This window comes from Salmo salar, chromosome 11, assembly GCF_965601325.2.
Source record: "Salmo salar chromosome 11, fSalSal1, whole genome shotgun sequence".
NCBI classification, from domain to species: domain Eukaryota; kingdom Metazoa; phylum Chordata; class Actinopteri; order Salmoniformes; family Salmonidae; genus Salmo; species Salmo salar.
Genome location: NC_138301.1, coordinates 98,368,837 through 98,389,214, shown reverse-complemented (window position 1 = coordinate 98,389,214; position 20,378 = coordinate 98,368,837). Strand labels below are relative to the sequence as shown.

Below are 20,378 nucleotides of genomic sequence, written 5' to 3'. Positions count from 1 at the left end.
TAAAGCTAGAGGATCCCTGATACTACTTGGGAATTCCATTACTTCCATTAACTTCCTTTGATGTCAATGCATCACTCAAAGCACACATTGCTGGACATCTCTAGTCAGAAATGTGTGGCATTGATTTTTTGGGGGTCAATTACAGTAAATGAATATAATCCAACTCCCTTTTCTCTCAGATCCAGCGCTCATCACCTCGCCCCAGACAGAGGAGCTGTTTGACCTGATCGTCAGCTCCCAGAGCCGTCGCCTGGATGACCAGCGGGTCAGCGTCAGCAACCTGCCCGGCCTCAGGATCACCCATAACAACCTGGGCCACCTGTGTGTTGACACAGACCCCCAGGAGCCCAGCGATGACTTCTTCAACATGCTCGTCAAGTGCCAGGTAAGGCCATGTCTCACTGCCTCAGCATCTCTATGGGCTGAATCTTAACCTTAGATCTGTGCTAATAACTTTCTTTTTCGTGTTGATTCTGAGTCTCCCATTGACATCAATCAATGCGTAATTTAGGTAAAAGACCCAAATATTTGTGCTCATCTCAGGTTATGCAGGATTCATAAATTGCAGCACTCATGAATTGCAATTTTAGATGTCTGTCTCTCCTTCTCTCTCACTGTCTATCTCACTCTCATGGTCTAAACCAAGTCCTCCAGGATTGATGACCAGCGGTGCTCCCCACCAGAAGGGAGCCCCCGGGCTCCCACGGTGCCTGACGAGGACTTCTTCAGTCTGATCCAGAGAGCACAGGCCAAGCGCATGGACGAGCAGCGGGTCCACCTCCCCTCAGATGAACAGGACGGGCCCGACTCCGACCCATCCGGGGACTCCAGCTAGGGGCCCAAGCAATCAGCCCTGGGGGCAGGGTTTGAGACTGTGACCATTTAACTTGGCAATGCAAAACCAACTTTAAATTGGTCGCTAGGGTGTCAGTGAAAATGTTTTGCTTGTCATCTTAGTTTTTGGTTCACAATTAGCTTTTTTTCTATTATCAAGATTTATTCTAACAGCAGTGGGCAGCAACAATGGGTATGCAAACCAGGTATTCAAAAGTTTAGTCCGGAGTCTTGGTTGAATCTTTGTGATGTGCAATTCAGTCATCATGCACTGTTTGAATGAACGTGTCTAAAGGCTTTCCTAAAAAACCTTCCCAATTAAATGTTGACTGGAAAGTAGGACTACCTGACAGAATGTGGGGAGGCAGGTAGCCTAGTGTTTAGAGTGTTGGACTAGTAACCGAAAGGTTGCAAGATCAAATCCCCGAGCTGACAAGGTAAAAATCTGTCGTTCTGCCCCTGAACAAGGCAGTTAACCCACTGTTCCTAGGCCGTCATTGAAAATAAGAATTTGTTCTTAACTGACTTGCCTAGTTAAATAAAGGTAAAAAAAAAAAAAAAAAAAAAAGATATCATAATGATTTGTATCAATCGCAGAGCATTTTTCGCAAACTGTCAGTGTAGCCTACACTGTACATTGCACAGTACAAAAACACTGCTAGGCAATTTAATTAAATGCAACTTAATTCTCCAGTTATACTTTTTTGGATTGTTCCCAGACCTTAAATGTGGTCTCCTGATGTGGTTTAAGCATTGTTGTGGACTTAAAACATCCAAGTTGTTGTAGTTTTCCTATAAAAAAAAAGTGTGATTTTGACAGTGAAAACCTGGATTTAACAAGGAAAACTATTCAATTAAACCGGGAAAACTGAATTTACCAAAACTGATTTTATAGGGCTCTACACTTGTAGACTGACTGTTCAAAATCGCTAACACTAACCAGGTTTCCATCCAACCTTTTTATGTGAGTTAAGTACATGTCGGATAAGTACATGTCGGATAAGACATTTCACGACAGGCCAGATGTAAACAGCTAATATATCGGTAATCTTTCCAAATATTGACAAAACAAAATACGCTACACAAGGTGTGATCTTTTTGTGTCTGTAAAATTAATTAGTGAGAAATGGTGGTGGAAACGCCTTTATGCACAAATATTGATCATCATATCAAAGTAAACTTGGAGTCACGTGATGATATGTTGTGAGGTTCTCCCACTACGACTTGGGAAACCATGCAGTTTATTAGGCTACAGATGAAATAGCTTATGGGCTGGTGAAAATGTACGGTAATGAGCTTGATGCTCCTATACAATACATATCGAGGGTGTTATTCTGGTGACATGATGCTTGGCTGCCATTTGACTATAATAATCTCATCATGTAGGCTATGCCCACACTGTATCTACAAGCTGTTGGCTAGAGGGCACGAGCCAAGACCAGAGTGGGCACATTCGCTATATAACTCACCAACAAAAAATGTCACACAACCATCAGTAGACTTGAAAATGCGATGGAAACCCATTTAACATTTTTTTATTTGGTAACCTCAAAAATAATTTGTATGTGCCGCACACAGCCTTTTATCCACATCAAGTCAATTTGATGGAAACTCATCTCTGGTGGGAAAAGTATTGAGTATTCGCATGAAAATCTGTCGCTGATTGGATGGAAACCTAGCTATTAACACAATTTTTGAGATTGTGCAAAGGTTTTATTTTTTTCCCTCCAAACAATCAATGTAAATATGATACTGTCAAGTTAAAATTGAATTATTTCTGTATGGAGGGTAGGACATTATAAGCTACTTGCTCAGCGTGCATCATCCGCTTTACCAGGAGAGTATTCTTTTCATTGGCGCCAGTAGCTCCCAGTTGGCACTGGCCCGGTGTGCCACTGGCAAATTTACCTGAATGTCAAGCCCTGCAAAGGCATGCTAATTTACCAGATGGCTTTTCATTACTTTCCTGGTTCTCTATGAAATGCAGCTACATTATAAGTCACAGGTGAGGTCATTATCATGGGGTGTGACCAAATCATGTACTGGTGCCATCAACTGGTCTGCAACCCTGCCTGGGCCACCACTCGAGGAGATCCTTGAAGGGATCGAAGTAAATTAGGTTGATGTGTGACGCAAGATCCAAACACCATGTGCAATAGGTAGCACCCTTTCAGCTGTTGTGAATCTGTTTAGGTTTGAAAGGTGTACAAATCCAAATTCTAGGAGAAATCTATGTGAATGAAGGTTTGAAGTGTTTCGCTAGGGTTTGAGACGCCAACAAGATATTTACTGTACCCCATCTACTGCCTTAAGTCCGTTTTTTTCAAACTCCGATTGTATTCCTAAGTATCAGGGGTCGGTGATTTCAAAGCGTATAATGGAGAAGTATTTGGTTTGAAGGATGACGATTGCTGCTGGTATTTTTGGTGACAAGTTTTCAGTGTCAAAATTGCATTCAGTGTTAGACAACAGCTCAAGAGACTACAGGAATAATTATAAAGCAGCATGGTTAGTCAAGGTCTAGTCATTATAGTCTAGTCATTATAGAGTTCGTCTTCTGGAGTCCAAACAGGTTTAAAACAAAATATTATACATTTATCAAAGTACATTTTATGTATAATAGTATACAAAATGTCAAGAAAATATTGTTTTAGAGAGAGTTGAATCAAGCTCGAATCAAAGTGCATCTCTTCAGTTAGGCCATGGAAGTGCCAATAGTGCAGTATATAGGCAGTATACTGATTGCAATCAACAAATGTCTAGTGGTTAAGCCCCCACAATGCCATCAACTTGATCAACCTGTCTCTGACCAATGACCTTATAGCTGACAGTCTAATGGATCGGGACTTTTTTAGGACAGCACAGGAGTAGATGTATAGCCTATGCACACACAATCCTGTGTTGCAGGGATCTCCTTCTACATTTCCACAGCTGTTAGTCTTCAGTTTCCAATTGTCTAGGAGGGGTTAGTTTTATATTCTGCTGATATACTGTCCCTTTGTGGAGAAACATGTGTACTACAGCTGTAAGGTGTGTCCCATTGGAAATGAGACTTTCGTAATTCCTGAGGATGAGGTTGAGGATGTAATCTTGTGAGCAAGTATAATGCTTTTAAGCACTTTTTATTATTTCAGTGACAAGCTATACTTAACTGTACAGTATATACTTTGCATATTTTTTGCAGATCATTTTGTAAAGGTTAGAGTATATTTGCAAAAAATGTTAGTGCCTTTTGTATTTCTGTTCTCTTGTGGTTATCAGAATTATCCTGTAGAGTTATCCTGTAGCAGACCCAGTGGACCAAAGACAGGTGTATACTGGAGAAATGAAACAAAAACGGCTTGTAGTAAGATCTAAACGTACAGTAACGTGTTGCCTAACTGATGATCCATAATGGACATTTTTGTTGCTCTTCCTCTTTGGGACTCCATTTGTAAATGTTAGTTTTACCGTGTAGCTCTACTTTGTACCTCAAGAGTCATGACCCTATCCCAGAGTGGGTCATAAACCTAACTCAGGATGGGTCGTGATCTATATGATTCATCTCGATCTCTGTAATAAGAGGCTTACAAGGTCCCCACTGTTTTCCAAACAGAGCTAGTTTCCTCTATTTTTCCATCTCTTATAAGGATAAACTTGGTCCAGATCTATCCGGTACGCTTCTATTTGTCACTACCATATGTACATATATTTTTTGTATTTATGTTCCATTTGAGGACATGAAGATGTCCCGTCTGCTTTTAATAAAATATTGATTCCAATGTTTTATGTGCCTCTGTCGTCATGTCCCATCAACAGTGTTCTACACATTACCATAAGAAAGTCTGCTTTCAAACAACCGGCTTTGCTTCAACACATTGCATGTAGGTGTTGTTGTGGCTACCTTTTTTTGATTACACCCCATACTATATTGCAGAACCATTCTTATGTTCATACCCAATTGGTGCAGTGTATGATTCAATTTCCCCCCACCCAAAGACCTGGATAGTCTTTAGATATCCGATATGTAATGTTTTGCATCATCATTATCAAATGAGTCTCCTCTCCCAGACAAGAACGACTCCTTATATCAACAACTAAAATCAAGGTCATAAAAAAGGATGGGGAGTGTCAATGACTTGCCCTTGGTTGGGCGAGGCACAGTGAACCGACCAAACATGTTGGTTTGCTTTTCTCTGTTTTCCAAAGGAGATTACAACAGTGACTCGATTGCAAAGAAAGGCAGTGCTCTTTATACAGCTCGAGTTGTGGTTCACCTTAGCACAATGGCTCATTTCCTGTTTATTGCAAAGAAACAGATGCATCATTGTTATTTTATTGTTTGAGAATTCTTTGATAATTCCTGGCATTTCCTGCACGTAAACACCCTCTCCTCTATGATGTTACAGCGGAGGCTCGCTATGGGATTTTTGTATTTTTTATTTTTTGTTGCAAAGGCAAGGTAATTCCCATGCAACTCAAGTCTTCTGCTGGAACAGACCACAATCCTCCTACGTAGCCACCCCCCCCCCCCCCCCCCCCTCCCCAGCAGTTGGTTCATTCCATATTAAAAGGAACACCATATCAATCTGCAGTTAGCTGATAATCCCCCTCTGACTTCCTCATTAGCTTGGTCTCTCCCTAGCTTCCTAGCTCACTCTCTCTTCCCCTCGATTAAACAACCTCTCCTCAAGGATGTAAACTGTAAATGCAAAGGGAGCTGCCGTGGATCAAACACACAGCGCATGATGACAATAATACATTCTTACAGCAGTTGAAGGCACACTGCCCACAAACCCCAAACTCCTCTCTCTTCCTCTTTTCCCAGAATGCACTGGTGTCTGAGCAGGCTGAGCTGTGCTATAAAAAGTGGAGGAGGGGGAGAGAGAGCTGCCGTGCAGCAGGGACACTGCTCAGACACACACAGGATCCAGAGACAGACACACTTGTGGACAGAGCCGCAACGTTACAGAGAGGTCAGTACAGAGGACAGACAGCCACACAATGGCAGCGGTGCAGAGGAATAAAAAGCGCAGGAAGCGGGGCTTGGGGGATAATTGTGCCGTAGGAACACAGAGAGGAGCTTGTGAGGGAATAGTGGGCAGGGCTGCTTGACTGGCTGGAGAGAGGGAGAGAGAGTGGCACTGTGAAGTGCCGCCTGACCCTAGCTGCCACTGCTTCTTTGATGCAATGCATTTAGAGGCTATGGAATGCTGAGGAAAAGGGTAGCTCAGGCACTTGTGTACTGTATGTAGCATTGTCCTCATTCTGCTATGGTGTAAGAATGTCATAGCCAAATGAAGTGTGTGTCACACTATGTGTGAGTTGACTAGACCATGCCTGGACTGCATGCACAGTAGGAGATCAAAATAACAGGCTTGGCTGTTTTTACAATTTTTTTTCATCCTTCATGAAAAAAACAACGTGCTGCTATGCCTGTCCGGTTGCTCATTCCCACCAACCCACTGTAATGTTATTTGCAATATGCCTGTGTTTACAGCACGTTGCATTGATGCGGGGTGTTGCATGTCTTTTTATGCTATTGGTTCATCTTAGTAAATGGTGAAGATCCAAACCAGAAAAGCCCTACCGCCTGGAAGTCACACACCACACAGCTGCAGTACACATCCTTCTCTCCCTTTCTCCCCAACCATATCTCTTTAAAGACCATACAATATCTTAACTCAGACTGAGCTGATGATGTCAAAAAGTTCTCCTGCTTTCCCTTAAATGGATATCACCACTATTAAAGGAGCAGTACCTCAGGAGGACCACATACAATACAGTACATCAACTGCTTTGCATAAGAGAGCTGCAGTTGTAATGACAGATTATGTGCTTATTGCTAAATACTCTATGCTACACTTACATTGGCTTTACCAGCTAAGCAAGTGCAATCCAGCCTTCCATGTGCTTTCTGCGAATGGTTGACATGGTATCTGGGAACAGCTGCGGAGAGGACAGACAGGGTCTTTTAATAGCTGAACTGCATGACTGGGGACACCAATAACACATGCTGGGGAAAGAGAGAGGTGGTGAGTGGGTTAGCAGATGCTTCTTGGTACAGGTTTTACGCACGTGGCTTACGTGAGGAAATTGAATGGGTTGATTCTGGAGCATTCAGATGACGCTGCCCTTGGTGCTGAAACGTTAGTGTCTGTGGAATCATTTTGTATTCATTGAAAAATGTCCATTGCAGGAAAGTAGTGCAATATTTTGAATGTATGCTTCTTTCGTGCGTTCTTGATGTCCTTTATCCTGGAGAAAGGAAAGTTTTTCGGGATGTGGGCGAACAGACATTGAAAGCCAGTATGATGGTTTTGCGACTAGGCTAGAATGGATGGCGGACAGTGCGTCAGAGAACAAAAATGTCTGTAAGTTTCCAAAGGGACTCGCACTCAAACCATAAAAAGGAATACTCTAAGGTACCTTTGGAACTCTACAGGTAACAGACATTGACACACGCAACCCTGCCTCAATAATGACAGTGGATAGGCCATAGAAATGGCATGGGCACTGGAATAGTCCTATTTTACACAGCTAACACCCAGTAAGCAAAATTAAGTTGAAAATACAGTCTTGTCCAGACTTTACTGTCAGGTGCCTAGTGGTTAGAGCATTGGGCCAGTAACCGAAAGGTTGCTAGATCAAATCCCCGAGCTGACAAGGTAAAAATCTGTCGTTCAGCCCCTGAACAAGGCAGTTAACCCACTGTTCCTAGGCCGTCATTGTAAATAAGAATGTGTTCTTAACTGACTTGCCTAGTTAAATAAATATAAAATATAATAACAAAAAAATTATGAATGAAAGGTGAAAAGATGTCATTTCCAGATGTCGAAAATACATTTTTGGGGGGGATGTTGAAAATACATGTTTTCCAGATGTTGAAATCAGGTGCATTTTAGGTGCTGAATGAAAGGTGAAAATACGTATCTTCCCAATGTTGAAAATACATATTTTTCAGTCATTGATTCTATGGCCAAATTTCAACTGCACATACACTCTCAATGAAGTAAGCATTATATCAAAATAACAATTTCAAACGATTTGCTGAATTATAAGGACATCTGTCAATTGAAATAAATACATTAGGCCCTAATCTATAGATTTCACATGACTGGGCAGGGGCACAGCCATGGGTGGGCCTGGGAGGGCATAGGCCAATCAGAATGAGTTTTTCCCCACAAAGGGGCTTTATTACAGACAGAAATATACTACTCAGCATCCCCTTCTCTCCCCCTTTGACGATTCCGCAGGTGAAGAAGCCAGATGTTGAGGTTCTGGGCTGGTGTGGTTACACGTGGTCTGTGGTTGTGAGGCTGGTTGGACGTACTGCCAAATTCTCTAAAACGACATTGGAGGTGGTTTTTGGTAGAGAAATTAACTCTGGCAACAGCTCTGGTGGACATTCCTACAGTCAGCATCCCAATTGCACGCTCCCTCAAAACTTTAGACATCTGTGGCATTGTGTTGTGACAAAACTGCACATTTTTGAGTGGCCTTTTATCGTCTTCAGCACAAGGTGCACCTGTGTAATGATCATGCTGTTTAATCAGCTTCTTGATATGCCACACCTATTCCTTGCCTCCCACTCTGAAACTAATTGCAACTCTCTGTTATGTGTTGCAGTCATTTCAGTCGCTGTAGTAGCTGACAAGCATAGTGTTGAGTCATCCGCATACATAGACACATTGGCTTTACTCAAAGCCAGTGGCATGTCATTAGTAAAGATTGAAAAAAGTAATGGGCCTAGATAGTTGCCCTGTGAAATTCCTGATTCTACCTGGATTATTTGTTATTTATTTATTTGTTATTTCACCTTTATTTAACCAGGTAGGCAAGTTGAGAACAAGTTCTCATTTACAATTGCGACCTGGCCAAGATAATGCAAAGCAGTTCGACACATACAACAACACAGAGTTACACATGGAGTAAAACAAACAGAGTCAATAATACAGTAGAAAAATAAGTCTATATACAATGTGAGCAAATGAGGTGAGATAAGGGAGGTAAAGGCAAAAAAGCCCATGGTGGCAAAGTAAATACAATATAGCAAGTAAAACACTGGAATGGTAGATTTGTAGTGGAAGAAAGTGCAAAGTAGAAATATAAATAATGGGGTGCAAAGGAGCAAAATAAATAAATACAGTAGGGGAAGAGGTAGTTGTTTGGGCTAAATTATAGATGGGCTATGTACAGGTGCAGTGATCTGTGAGCTGCTCTGACAACTGGTGCTTAAAGCTAGTGAGGGAGATAAGTGTTTCCAGTTTCAGAGATGTTTGTAGTTCGTTCCAGTCATTGGCAGCAGAGAGCTGGAAGGAGAGACGGCCAAAGGAGGAATTGGCTTTGGGGGTGACCAGAGAGACATACCTGCTGGAGTGCGTGCTACAGGTGGGTGCTGCTATGGTGACCAGTGAGCTGAGATAAGGGGGGACTTTACCTAGCAGGGTCTTGTAGATGACCTGGAGCCAGTGGGTTTGGCGACGAGTATGAAGCGAGGGCCAGCCAACGAGAGCGTACAGGTTGCAGTGGTGTATAGTATATGGGGCTTTGGTGACAAAACGGATGGCACTGTGATAGACTGCATCCAGTTTATTGAGTAGGGTATTGGAGGCTATTTTGTAAATGACATCGCCGAAGTCGAGGATCGGTAGGATGGTCAGTTTTACGAGGGTATGTTTGGCAGCATGAATGAAGGATGCTTTGTTGCGAAATAGGAAGCCAATTCCAGATTTAACTTTGGATTGGAGATGTTTGATGTGAGTCTAGAAGGAGAGTTTACAGTCTAACCAGACACCTAGGTATTTGTAGTTGTCCACATATTCTAAGTCAGAAGCGTCCAGATTAGTGATGCTGGACGGGCGGGCAGGTGCGGGCAGCGATTGGTTGAAGAGCATGCATTTAGTTTTACTTGTATTTAAGAGCAGTTGGAGGCCACGGAAGGAGAGTTGTATGGCATTGAAGCTCGTCTGGAGGGTTGTTAACATAATGTCCAAAGAAGGGCCAGAAGTATACAGAATGGTGTCGTCTGCGTAGAGGTGGATCAGAGACTCACCAGCAGCAAGAGCGACATCATTGATGTATACAGAGAAAAGAGTTAGCCCAAGAATTGAACCCTGTGGCACCCCCATGGAGACTACCAGAGGCCCGGACAACAGGCCATCCGATTTGACACATTGAACTCTATCAGAGAAGTAGTTGGTGAACCAGGCGAGGCAATCATTTGAGAAACCAAGTTGGAGAGGCTTCCATTAAAGAACACCCTCTGTGTTCTGTTAGACAGTTAACTCTTTATCCACAATATAGCAGGGGGTGTAAAGCATTAACACATTTTTCCAGCTGCAGATTATGATCGATAATGTCAAAAGCCGTACTGAAGTCTAACAAAACAGTCCCCACAATCTTTTTATCATCAATTTATCTCAGCCAATCATCAGTCATTTGTGTAGGTGCTGTGCTTGTTGAATGTCCTTCCCTATTTAATGAATGATGGAGCTGAGTTTGCCTTTTTTCCCAAAATTCTATTTAAGGTGCTCCAAAGCTTTTTACTATCATTCTTTATGTCATTTATCTTTGTTTCATAGTGTAGTTTCTTCTTCTTTTTATTCAGTTTAGTCACATGATTTCTCAACTTGCAATACGTTTGCCAATCGGTTGTGCAGCCAGACTTATTTGGCATTCCTTTTGCGTCATCCCTCTCAACCATACAATTTTTCAATTCCTCATCAATCCACAGGGATTTAACAGTTTTTACAGTCATTTTCTTAATGGGTGCATGCTTAGTAACTGGAATAAGCAATTTCATACATGTGTCAAGTGCAGTGTCTGTTTGCTACTCATTACACACCACGGACCAACAAATACATCAAAACCATAGGAATCACTACAGAACGTATTGTATGCCCTCTTATACACTATATTACGCCCAGCCTTTGGAACTTTGGTTTCTCTAGATATGGCTACTATAATGTGATCTCTACATCCGGGGGATCTGGATACTGCTTTCAAGCAAATTTCTGCAGCATTAGTGAAGATGTGATCAATACATGTAGATGATTTAATTCCTGTGCTGTTTGTAACTACCCTGGTAGGTTGACTGATAACCTGAACCAGGTTGCAGGCACTGGTTACAGTTTGAAGCTTTTTCATGAGTGGGCAGCTTGATGAAATCGTGTCAATAGTTAAATCACCCAGTAAAGTATAATTCAGTAGAGTACAGTAGAGTACAGTGTAGTTTAATTCAGTAGAGTACAGTAGAGTACAGTGTAGTTTAATTCAGTAGAGTGCAGTGTAGTTTAATTCAGTAGAGTACAGTAGAGTTTAATTCAGTAGAGTACAATTCAGTATAGTAAAGTAGAGTACAGTGTAGTTTAATTCAGTAGAGTACAGTGTAGTTTAATTCAGTAGAGTACAGTAGAGTTTAATTCAGTAGAGTACAGTAGAGTTTAGTGTTGTTTAATTCAGTAGAGTACAGTAGAGTACAGTAGGGTGCAATACAGTACACTATACTTTACTGTACTATAATATAGTGTACTCTACTGTAATGTACTGTGAGGCACTGCCCAAACTTGCAAAGCATAGATGTCTATGATTGCTTCAGATTTGGTCCGGTCTGGATCGTACCAAATCTGAACCATGTCTATGTTTGGGCCAAATAAAGTCAGGACCGGACCAGAAATCAACGTTCTTGGACGTTGAAATCAAAGCTGGCCTAGACTGCACCAAAGAAGGACCAAAAAAAGACTGCCAGTCTGGACAGGACCAAAAAAGACATACAAAAGAAGTGGCCATTGGGAAATGGTTAGTGTAAAAAACATAACAGTCAACGTAATGGTCAATGTAAGGGTCAACATAGTGCTGTGTACCATAATATAGCACACGTTACACCTCATGTCAAGTTAACCATACTTCATGATATAATAATAATTTGGTGGGTGCTTGTATTTGTCCCATTTCACACATGCACACGTGAATTATACGCATGTGTGAATTGGAAATGTGTTTTTTGCATATCCAAACTCCCCTTGAGACATCCTCGGAGAGTGGGGTCATGGCCAGGGTGCCATGATTAACGGTCGGTAACCCCAGCTGCTTGGGCAGTGCCCGGTCCTCTCCTGATTGGAGGAGGTGTGTGTTTGGCATGCCAAGGAGGCTGCACAGCCTAGTGAAGGCACCATAATAGGCCAGGGTGGGTGTCCCAAAGAGGCACAGAGCTGACTCAGATGCCTGGGTGACATTTACAAAGGACACGGAGTCAAGAGCTCTACATAAAACCTGCCATCCTGGACCTGAGAAAAACCAAGGTAGGGTAGCAGGATGGTGAAGAGGTTCAGTGAAACTCAACCACTTCTTTCTTCCTCCTCTGTGAGTGGGGTGGAATAATCCTATCAAGCTCAGGCTGCCATATTGAAATGCTTTTCCAAGGGTGAAATGTACAGTATACTTGAGCCTGTCTGTGGAACAGGTCTGAGCTGTGGCTTTTTTTTTATGGTGGATTATAAATAAATCACAAAGAAAATGAAGGAACATCTTTGCTTTGTGACTTAAGATGCTACTAGTTACCTGCCTACCCGTGTCTGACAGTGTCACTGCAAAATGAATCATAGGATATTTAAAACCAGAAATGCCCTTAGTGTGTTGTTGGTAACCTGTGAGTTTATGCACTGAAAATGATTACCATGACACAAGCAAACATACAACCATTATTCTACTCAGTCCCTAATGAACCTAATATTCTGAGAGATTTCCCCTTAGATCTGCCAGCTGCAGTCAAAATGGTCTATATTGTAAAAATTCACCTTAATTTAAGGTTAGGGTTAGGTATTAGTAATCTTTTTACATTTACATTTGAGTCACTTAGCAGACGGTCTTATCCAGAGCGACTTACGGGAGCAATTAGGGTTAAGTGCTTTGCTCAAGGGCACAGACAGATTTTTCATCTAGTTGGCTCTGCGATTCAAACTAGTGACCCAACACTCTTAATCTAACGAAAGCAGACTTCTTACTTTCTCGCTGGCTTATTGTAGGGTCAGCTCCTCCTATCCCAAGGCACGTTGAGTTTTACACTTATCCCTCAACAACTGATTGAAAAGCACCCTCCCCGCCACCGCCTTTGTTTCAGCCAGCAATGACTGATTCATGGTCAGCTCATGTCAGACTTTTTCATTTATTCCACAACAATTTATACAGGATCAGCTTTCTCTCCAACTTTTTATCCAGTTGTTTCAGGCATCATTCAAAATAACCACACGGCTAGGCTTCACCCTCATCACATGACCCAGGCGGGCAGCCACTTGAGCTGAGAGATCTGTTTACACATGCCATCCTGACGCACCCAGAAATGATTCTCCCTCTTCCTCCCTCCCTGTGGCACTTAGGAAGGCCGGATGAAAATGCACAGGGAACAGTAAGGCTGTTATTTTATTTGGTCATATTAACTCATATTTACTGCAATCAGAAATATTCCGATTCCATTCCGTCATACAGTTTTTGCACAGGGATGGTACTATGCTCTGGTTGTGATTTTTGGGGATGTTAAGGAACATCAGGTTCTGCTTTAATTTCTTGTTGAGTGGTGTAACCTGCTGCTGAGTGATCAGATACTGTAATGTTACTCTCATTGATTCTGTCCATCTTGAGATATGTGGAAGTAATGCTTTTGACTTTACTTGATGCTGCATTCTAATGAGTCCCTTCTGTGGACTGGGTTTATTGTTCCTAAGTTACATTCAAGTTACATAATAAATACAAATGCTATTGTGTTTGTTCTGAGGAAACATTCTCACAAATTGTAAGAAAGTAACAACTGTCTTAATGTCAAAACTGATTATGAGTATAGGCTTTACTGCATTACTATGATAATTTATTCAGATTGCATAATTGCTGTAATTCTTTTGACATGAATAAGTAAGTACACTAACACAGTACTCACCCAAAATCAATTGCTTTGGAGGACACAACAATATTAAAAAAACTAAAGCTACTGACTGATATTACTGTCTTTGGTATCTTTGAAATAGGAAAATGAGACTCTGCATCTATTTGCATGGAGTCAAATGCAGGCTAAGAAGTGGTACTAGCTCTGAATATACAAGCTAACTTCTGTTTTTTCTCTCTTCTATTTCAGTTAAAAGGAATAACCCTTATAGATCAAGATGGCAGGTAATTATGGCAAATGAAAAATATGTTGGTCTCCTTTAACATAAAACTTTTCTCATGGGGGAAGGACTTGTGTTCTAAGCAATGATTTATATATACACTAGATGACTCAGATGGGGTGCTGTGTAGAAGCAAATGCGTCTCCATCTTGACACTCCCCCACATTGTAGAAAATATTTGGCAAACTATAGAAATGCATTTATTAATGTCTTCATTCCTCCATGCAATGGTTTTTCTATTAGACAGCTTAATGCATACATTTTAATTATATTGTGAGCTAAACATAATAAAATGAAAATAATATATATAAAACCATTCTTAAAGTATCATTTTTTGAGATTACTAATGTTACTGTCCCCAGTACAATAGCAAATACTTAAATATATGTAATTTTGTCCTTGTAATTGAAATACAGTAGAATTCCATTCATTCCTATGAAGGAAATCACCTACTGGGGAGTGCCAATATGGCCGACCGGTGGCTTCAAAGCCTCTCAATGGCCAATACATAGCATGGCAAGGCATCCAGTGTATATTTACGTCATTGGTCCTAAGTGTGTGCTTAGGCTATGGTGACCTCTTCTGGTTATTTACGATATTGCCACATCTGAAAGGAACATACTGTGCTGTACCTTCATAGTCAACACAACACTCAAATTGGAAAATACATTATATGAGTTTGTAGCTATACATTCTATTCTTGTTTATTATTAGATGAGGGAACATTCAAAAAGAAAGGGATTTCTTAGCTACTTCTTATAGCTACTACTTATCAGTGAATGATACAGTGCCTTCAGAAAGTATTCAGATCCCTTGACTTATTCCACATTTTGTGTTAGAGCCTGAATTCAAAATGGATTAAACAGATTTTTGTTCTCAAACATCTACACACAATACTCCATAATAACAAAGTGAAAACCTGTTTTAAGAAAATTCTGAAAATGTATTGAAAATGAAATACAGAAATATTTCACACCCTTTTGCTATGACACTCCAAATTGAGCTCAGGTGCATCCAATTTCCTTTGATTGTCCTTAAGATGTCACTACAACTTGATTTGAGTCCACCTGTGGCCAATTCGATTGTTTGGATACGACTTAGAAAGAAACACACATCTGTCTCTATAAGGCCCCATAGTTGACAGTGCATGTCAGAGCAGAAACTATACCATGAAGTTCAAGGAATTGTATGTAGAGCTCTGAGAATTGAGATGAAGCATTTGTATAAAACAATTTCTAGAGTCTTGAAAGTTTCAATTTCCCATCATTGGGAATATCGAACTTCCCAGACTCTGCCTAGAGGTGGCCGTCCGACCAAACTGAGCAACCGTGCAAGAAGGACCTTGGTCAGGGATGTGACCAAGAACCCAATGACAGTACAGAGTTTATTGGCTGAGATGGGAGAACCTGCCAGAAGGACAACAGTCTCTACAGCACTTAACCACAGCCCTCGGGTTTACAGCACTCGGGTTTATGGGAGAGTGGCTAGACAGAAACCGGAAGCCACTCCTGAGAAAAAGGCCCATGACAGCATGCCTGGAGTTTGCAAAAAGGCACGTGAAAGACTGAGATCATTTTTGTCTGATGAGACAAAAATGGAACTCTTTGGCCTGAATGCAAAGCGCTGTCTGGAGAAACCAGGCATGGCTCATCACCCTTCTAACACCATCCCTACTGTGAAGCATGGTGGTGGCAGCATCATGCTATGGAGATGCTTTTCAGCGGTAGGGAATAAGGAGACTGGTATGTACAGAGGGAGCAATGAATGGAACCAAATACAGGCAAATCCTTGATGAGAACCTGCTCCAGAGTGCAAACAACTTTAGACTGGGGTGAAGATTTACAGTCCAACAGGACAATGACCCCAAGTATACAGCCAAAGCAATGCTGGAATGGCTTCAGAACAAGAATGTGAAAGTATTTTAGTGGCCCAGCCAAAGCCCAGACATAAATCCCATTGAAAATCTGTGGCAAGACTTGAAGAGTGCTGTTCACTGCCGCTCCCCATCTTATTTAACAGAGGTTGAAAAAATCTGCTAGGAAGAATGGCTGAAAATCCCCAAATCCAGATGTGCAAAGCTGATACAGACATACCCAAGACGACTCAAAGCTGTAATCGCCGCCAAAGGTGCTTCTACAAAGTATTGACTTAGGGGTGTAAAATACTTATGTAAATGAGATCTATTTTTCATTTTCAAATGTACAAACATATTTTTAAAAAGCTGGTTTTCACTTTGTCATTATGGGGTATTGTGTGTAGATAGGTGAGATTTTTAGTTATTTAATCCATTTTGAATTCAGGCTGTAACAAAAGGTGGAATAGGTCAAGGGGGTGAATACTTTCTGAAGATAGATAGGTTTACAGTGTTTTTGCTTGACTCTTATCCAATTCAGATGTACAAATCTCAAAAGCCTTTAATAAAAAGGTACAGTACTTTTGGATTCCCTAGTGACTCAAACACTGCATATTCTCATGTGGAATAACTCAGACCATTATGCAAACACCCCAAATTGCTACAAAATGTGTGACTACATTGACTTTGGCTAATCTTAGCCCAGTGCTACTGTAGCTAGGGGCCATTTTCTATGTGGTCACAAAGCATTGTGAAGTGGTTGGCGAAGGTTGCCAAGGTAACTCCATTGTATATAAGTCCAAGAAGTCAGAGAGGATCCATGTCAAGATGGGTTGCTCAGTCAGCTGCTCCAACTCAGCAAGCTGCTCCAGACAAATTGTCCGTTCTGATGATGGTTTGTTACACTCCCACAAAAACTTTTAGTGAACTTGGTTTACTGTCAGCAAGCTGCAGGTTTAACCAGTAATCATCTGAAGTTGTTTCTAGAACTACCAGCTATGTTTCTCTGTTGCCTCTGTTCCTTTTAGACAAAATCAAGGACGCCAAGATCATCTTCGTTGTAGGTGAGTGAAATATAATATATCATCTTATTTTCTTATTTTAAAATCAACACTATCAGGCAACGCAGCACAAAATGTAGGCATATGCACGTTCTACGTCTGATATAAGGTGAAGTCAATAATTCTCTTGAAAGAATGCACTAAAGTATAAAGTAAATATACACAACAGCCCTGTGTCATAAACCAACCACCACTAAGGTTATGGCTAGATGGGATTCACCAACCAACCAACACTAACCCCTGTCCTCCTTGTATGTGTCCCCTAGGTGGGCCTGGCTCTGGTAAGGGCACCCAGTGTGAGAAGGTGGTGGCCAAGTATGGCTACACCCACCTGTCTTCTGGGGACCTGCTGCGTGCTGAGGTAGCATCCGGCTCCGAGAGGGGCAAGACCCTCCAGGCCATCATGCAGAAGGGAGAGCTCGTACCCCTGGTGAGTGGCTGGGACAGTGCACACAGTCATCCCTAAAGCAGTTACTATGTAATAACATGTTAACAATGTTGTTACTACAGTAAATATAGTCTAACTACACAGGTTTAAGGTATATTGTACCGTTTGTGCTGAATTCCTTGCAATAAGTATGAATAAATCAGGTTAACACTCATTTTAAATCGGATATTGTGTTCACCAAGAGTTGGAACCGGTTCAGGGAACAGAACCAAAAACAGGAAAATAATGACATTATTTGAGGAACAGAACCAATAAATACTGAAAACAAAAGTGATCAATACTGTTCCGGAACAGAATTGTTATTTTAAAAGCATGGGTACCGGTTAATGATGACCCTTTATGTTTCGGGCATTTTTTTCCAGTCACAACGAAGCGCCTATGCAAAGCCCTCATCTGTCACTCAGACTTATTCTAGCGTCTGCCTGTCAGCTGGAAATCTTTGCCAGTCGGTGTGCGTGTGTGTAGGTTAACTTCCCCTCCCCTCTGAAGCATAGGTTACTGTAGCCTACTGATGACGTTAGAAGCGTAATTCAAACATTTGGGAGAGATGTTTAATTAGTGAAGAATGGATTGACTTTTCAATGCTAGTTAAGAATACTATAGTTTTCACCTTTCACATTGGATTTATTAACCACAAAAAGGTAAGACGTGTTTTAAATTATTGTGTAAGATTGTTAGCTAGCGAACGTTTGCTCTGGTCCAACGTTAAACCAACTGGGAAGTGAAAGACATTCAAAGTTCTTCAATAGAAGCCGCTCCTCCGTAGGTATAATTCTGTGGGCCTAATTCAATATAATGCATGTCATAACAAGATGCCCAGCACTTCAAGGCAAGCTTCCTCCATCCTCTCTCGCTGTCTCCTCACCCTCAAAATTTCAGTTGCATCTTGTGCTCTACACTGTGACAGCAGCATAGTGTGTGTGTTTATCTTTCATTATGATATTATGAAACCATGATGTCACGGAAAAATACAATTTGCTCTTAACAACTTTCCTATATAGATTAAATCGCTTACCCGCTCCACAGCAAGCTGCTCCATCCGCACTGATTGGTGAAGTATTTTAATGTCAAGCTAAATGTAAAAACAATATATATTTCAGAGGTTAAAAAGGAACAGAAATGAACGATGTAAACTGCTACTTGTTTTGGTGTCAGAACCGGTTCATAACTTTATTTTGCTGGTCTGAACAGTGGAACGGAACCAAAAAAAAGAATGGTTCTGTTTGGAAAATCATTTTGGTTCCAACCCCTGGTGATCACAAGTTACTTTGTCACTTTTCAACACAGAAGTGAAATTGTTCCAACATCTTTCTATGAAGGTGCGTGTGTTTCATGTCAATAAATAGTGCATGTGCCCCCCCCCAGGACACAGTCTTGGACATGATCAAGGACGCCATGATTGCTAAGGCCGACGTGTCCAAGGGCTTCCTCATCGACGGCTATCCCCGTGAGGTCAAGCAAGGCGAGGAGTTCGAGAAGAAAGTAAGATGAGAAAGGAACATGGATTCACATTCAGAACATCCATACTTTAACATTGCTGGGCAATTAGGTTGCAGCAGTGCAAAAAGACACAGAACGCAAGTAGGGAAACCTATGCATTTTTAAGGCGTCCCGTCCTTTCAAAATTCACCAAAAGCTCAACATCTCTCAATTTCCCACAGTTCTTCTCTCAAAATATATTTTTCTTTAGCACATCACCTCCCAGTTAAAAGGACTATATCATTTCAACAACCTTTTTAAAGTTGTCCTGACCATTGTTTGTCTTCTCACAGATCGGAGCCCCCTGCCTGCTGCTGTACATTGACGCCAAGGGTGAGACCATGGTCAAGAGGCTGATGAAGCGCGGTGAGACCAGCGGTCGCGCTGACGACAACGAGGAGACCATCAAAAAGCGCTTAGACCTGTACTACAAAGCCACTGAGCCAGTCATCGCCTTCTACTCCAGCCGCGGCATTGTCAGGAAGGTAAAACTGGTGCCACTAGTTATAGGCTACTGTCAATGCTTGAATCCACAGGAGGTTGGTGGCACCTTAATTGGGGAGAGCGGGCTTGTGGTAATGGCTGGAGCGGAATGAGTGTTTAATGCCATTCGTTCCATTCCAGCCATTATTATGAGACGTCCTCCCCTCAGCAGCCTCCACTGGTTGAATCCCAACATCAGATGAGAGAGAGACAGAGAGCGAGAGAGTGTCATAGAACAGTGTAAGATAAACAGTTCTGCTCTTTTAAAAATAAATAAGTGCATTGTGACAAAATATGCATTGTGACAATACACCCAGGTGTCTTAACTCGCAGCTCTTGTAAACTCTGAAAATTCGACTCTCTCTCTCTCTCTCAAAATTCTTAGCATTTTACAATGATAATGCCACCGACATTACAATCTCATTTCATGCCTTTCTCTCTCATTCTCCTCAGATTGACTCTGAGCTGCCCGTGGATGAAGTCTTTGGACACGTTGCCAAAGCTATCGATGACCTGAAGTAAAACGCAAACATGACTGGATATGAATTTGTTTCGGTCATTTTTTTCTAATTGTCAATTTTATGCCAAAAGAAGCTCAAATCTGCCGAGTCACCTCCCACGGCACACACTGGTTGAATCAACGTTGTTTCCACGTCATTTCAATTAAATTAAGTTGAACCAGCGTGGAATAGACATTGATTTGATGTCTGTGCCTAGTTAGCTTGGTTATAATGAAAGGCCATTAAGGAACAGCGCTGCCTTAATTCAACACTGTAGTCTCCTGTTTCAATCCACAAACCACAACAGACACCCATATACGGCAATATTCTCTCACTCACTCACTCACTCACTCACTCTCACACACACACACACACACACACACACACACACACACACACTTTCTCTCTCTCTCTGTTATGGTTAGTGCTGATTTCAGCTCTATGTAATTACAGGAGGGATCTCTCAACACTTTACCAGACCATACATGTACAATGCCTGCCTGGGGTGGCTCTGGGCTGCACTCTCTGATCCTGTGCCGCCATGTAGACACCGGAGTATATGGGAAAGCAAGGAGACTTGACTCC

General features: G+C 41.6%; 2 protein-coding genes across 4 annotated transcripts in view; both read left to right on the top strand.

The window, feature by feature from the left end:
* Positions 1-4,600, top strand: part of gpsm1b (G protein signaling modulator 1b) — a 61,922-nt gene extending 57,322 nt beyond the window's left edge. For both annotated transcript variants that reach the window (XM_014128695.3, XM_014128694.3), the window contains exons 13-14: positions 180-385; positions 647-4,600. In XM_014128695.3, the coding sequence (XP_013984170.2) occupies positions 180-385; positions 647-835 (395 nt within the window). In that variant the 3' untranslated portion in view covers positions 836-4,600. The remainder of the gene's footprint in view (positions 1-179; positions 386-646) is intronic.
* Positions 4,601-5,705: 1,105 nt separating this feature from the next.
* On the top strand, positions 5,706-19,833 carry ak1 (adenylate kinase 1). Of its 2 annotated transcripts, none has more exons than NM_001140995.2 (7): positions 5,706-5,789; positions 13,940-13,974; positions 16,851-16,886; positions 17,150-17,313; positions 18,697-18,813; positions 19,104-19,295; positions 19,747-19,832. In NM_001140995.2, exons 2-7 carry the CDS (start codon positions 13,968-13,970, stop codon positions 19,813-19,815), a joined length of 585 nt encoding a protein of 194 aa, NP_001134467.1. In that variant the 5' UTR covers positions 5,706-5,789; positions 13,940-13,967; the 3' UTR covers positions 19,816-19,832. The 2 variants fall into 2 exon arrangements, with proteins under 2 accessions (NP_001134467.1, XP_013983943.1); XM_014128468.3 differs by lacking the exon at positions 5,706-5,789 and adding an exon at positions 13,167-13,219 and having other exon boundaries at positions 19,747-19,833.
* Positions 19,834-20,378: the final 545 nt, after the last annotated feature.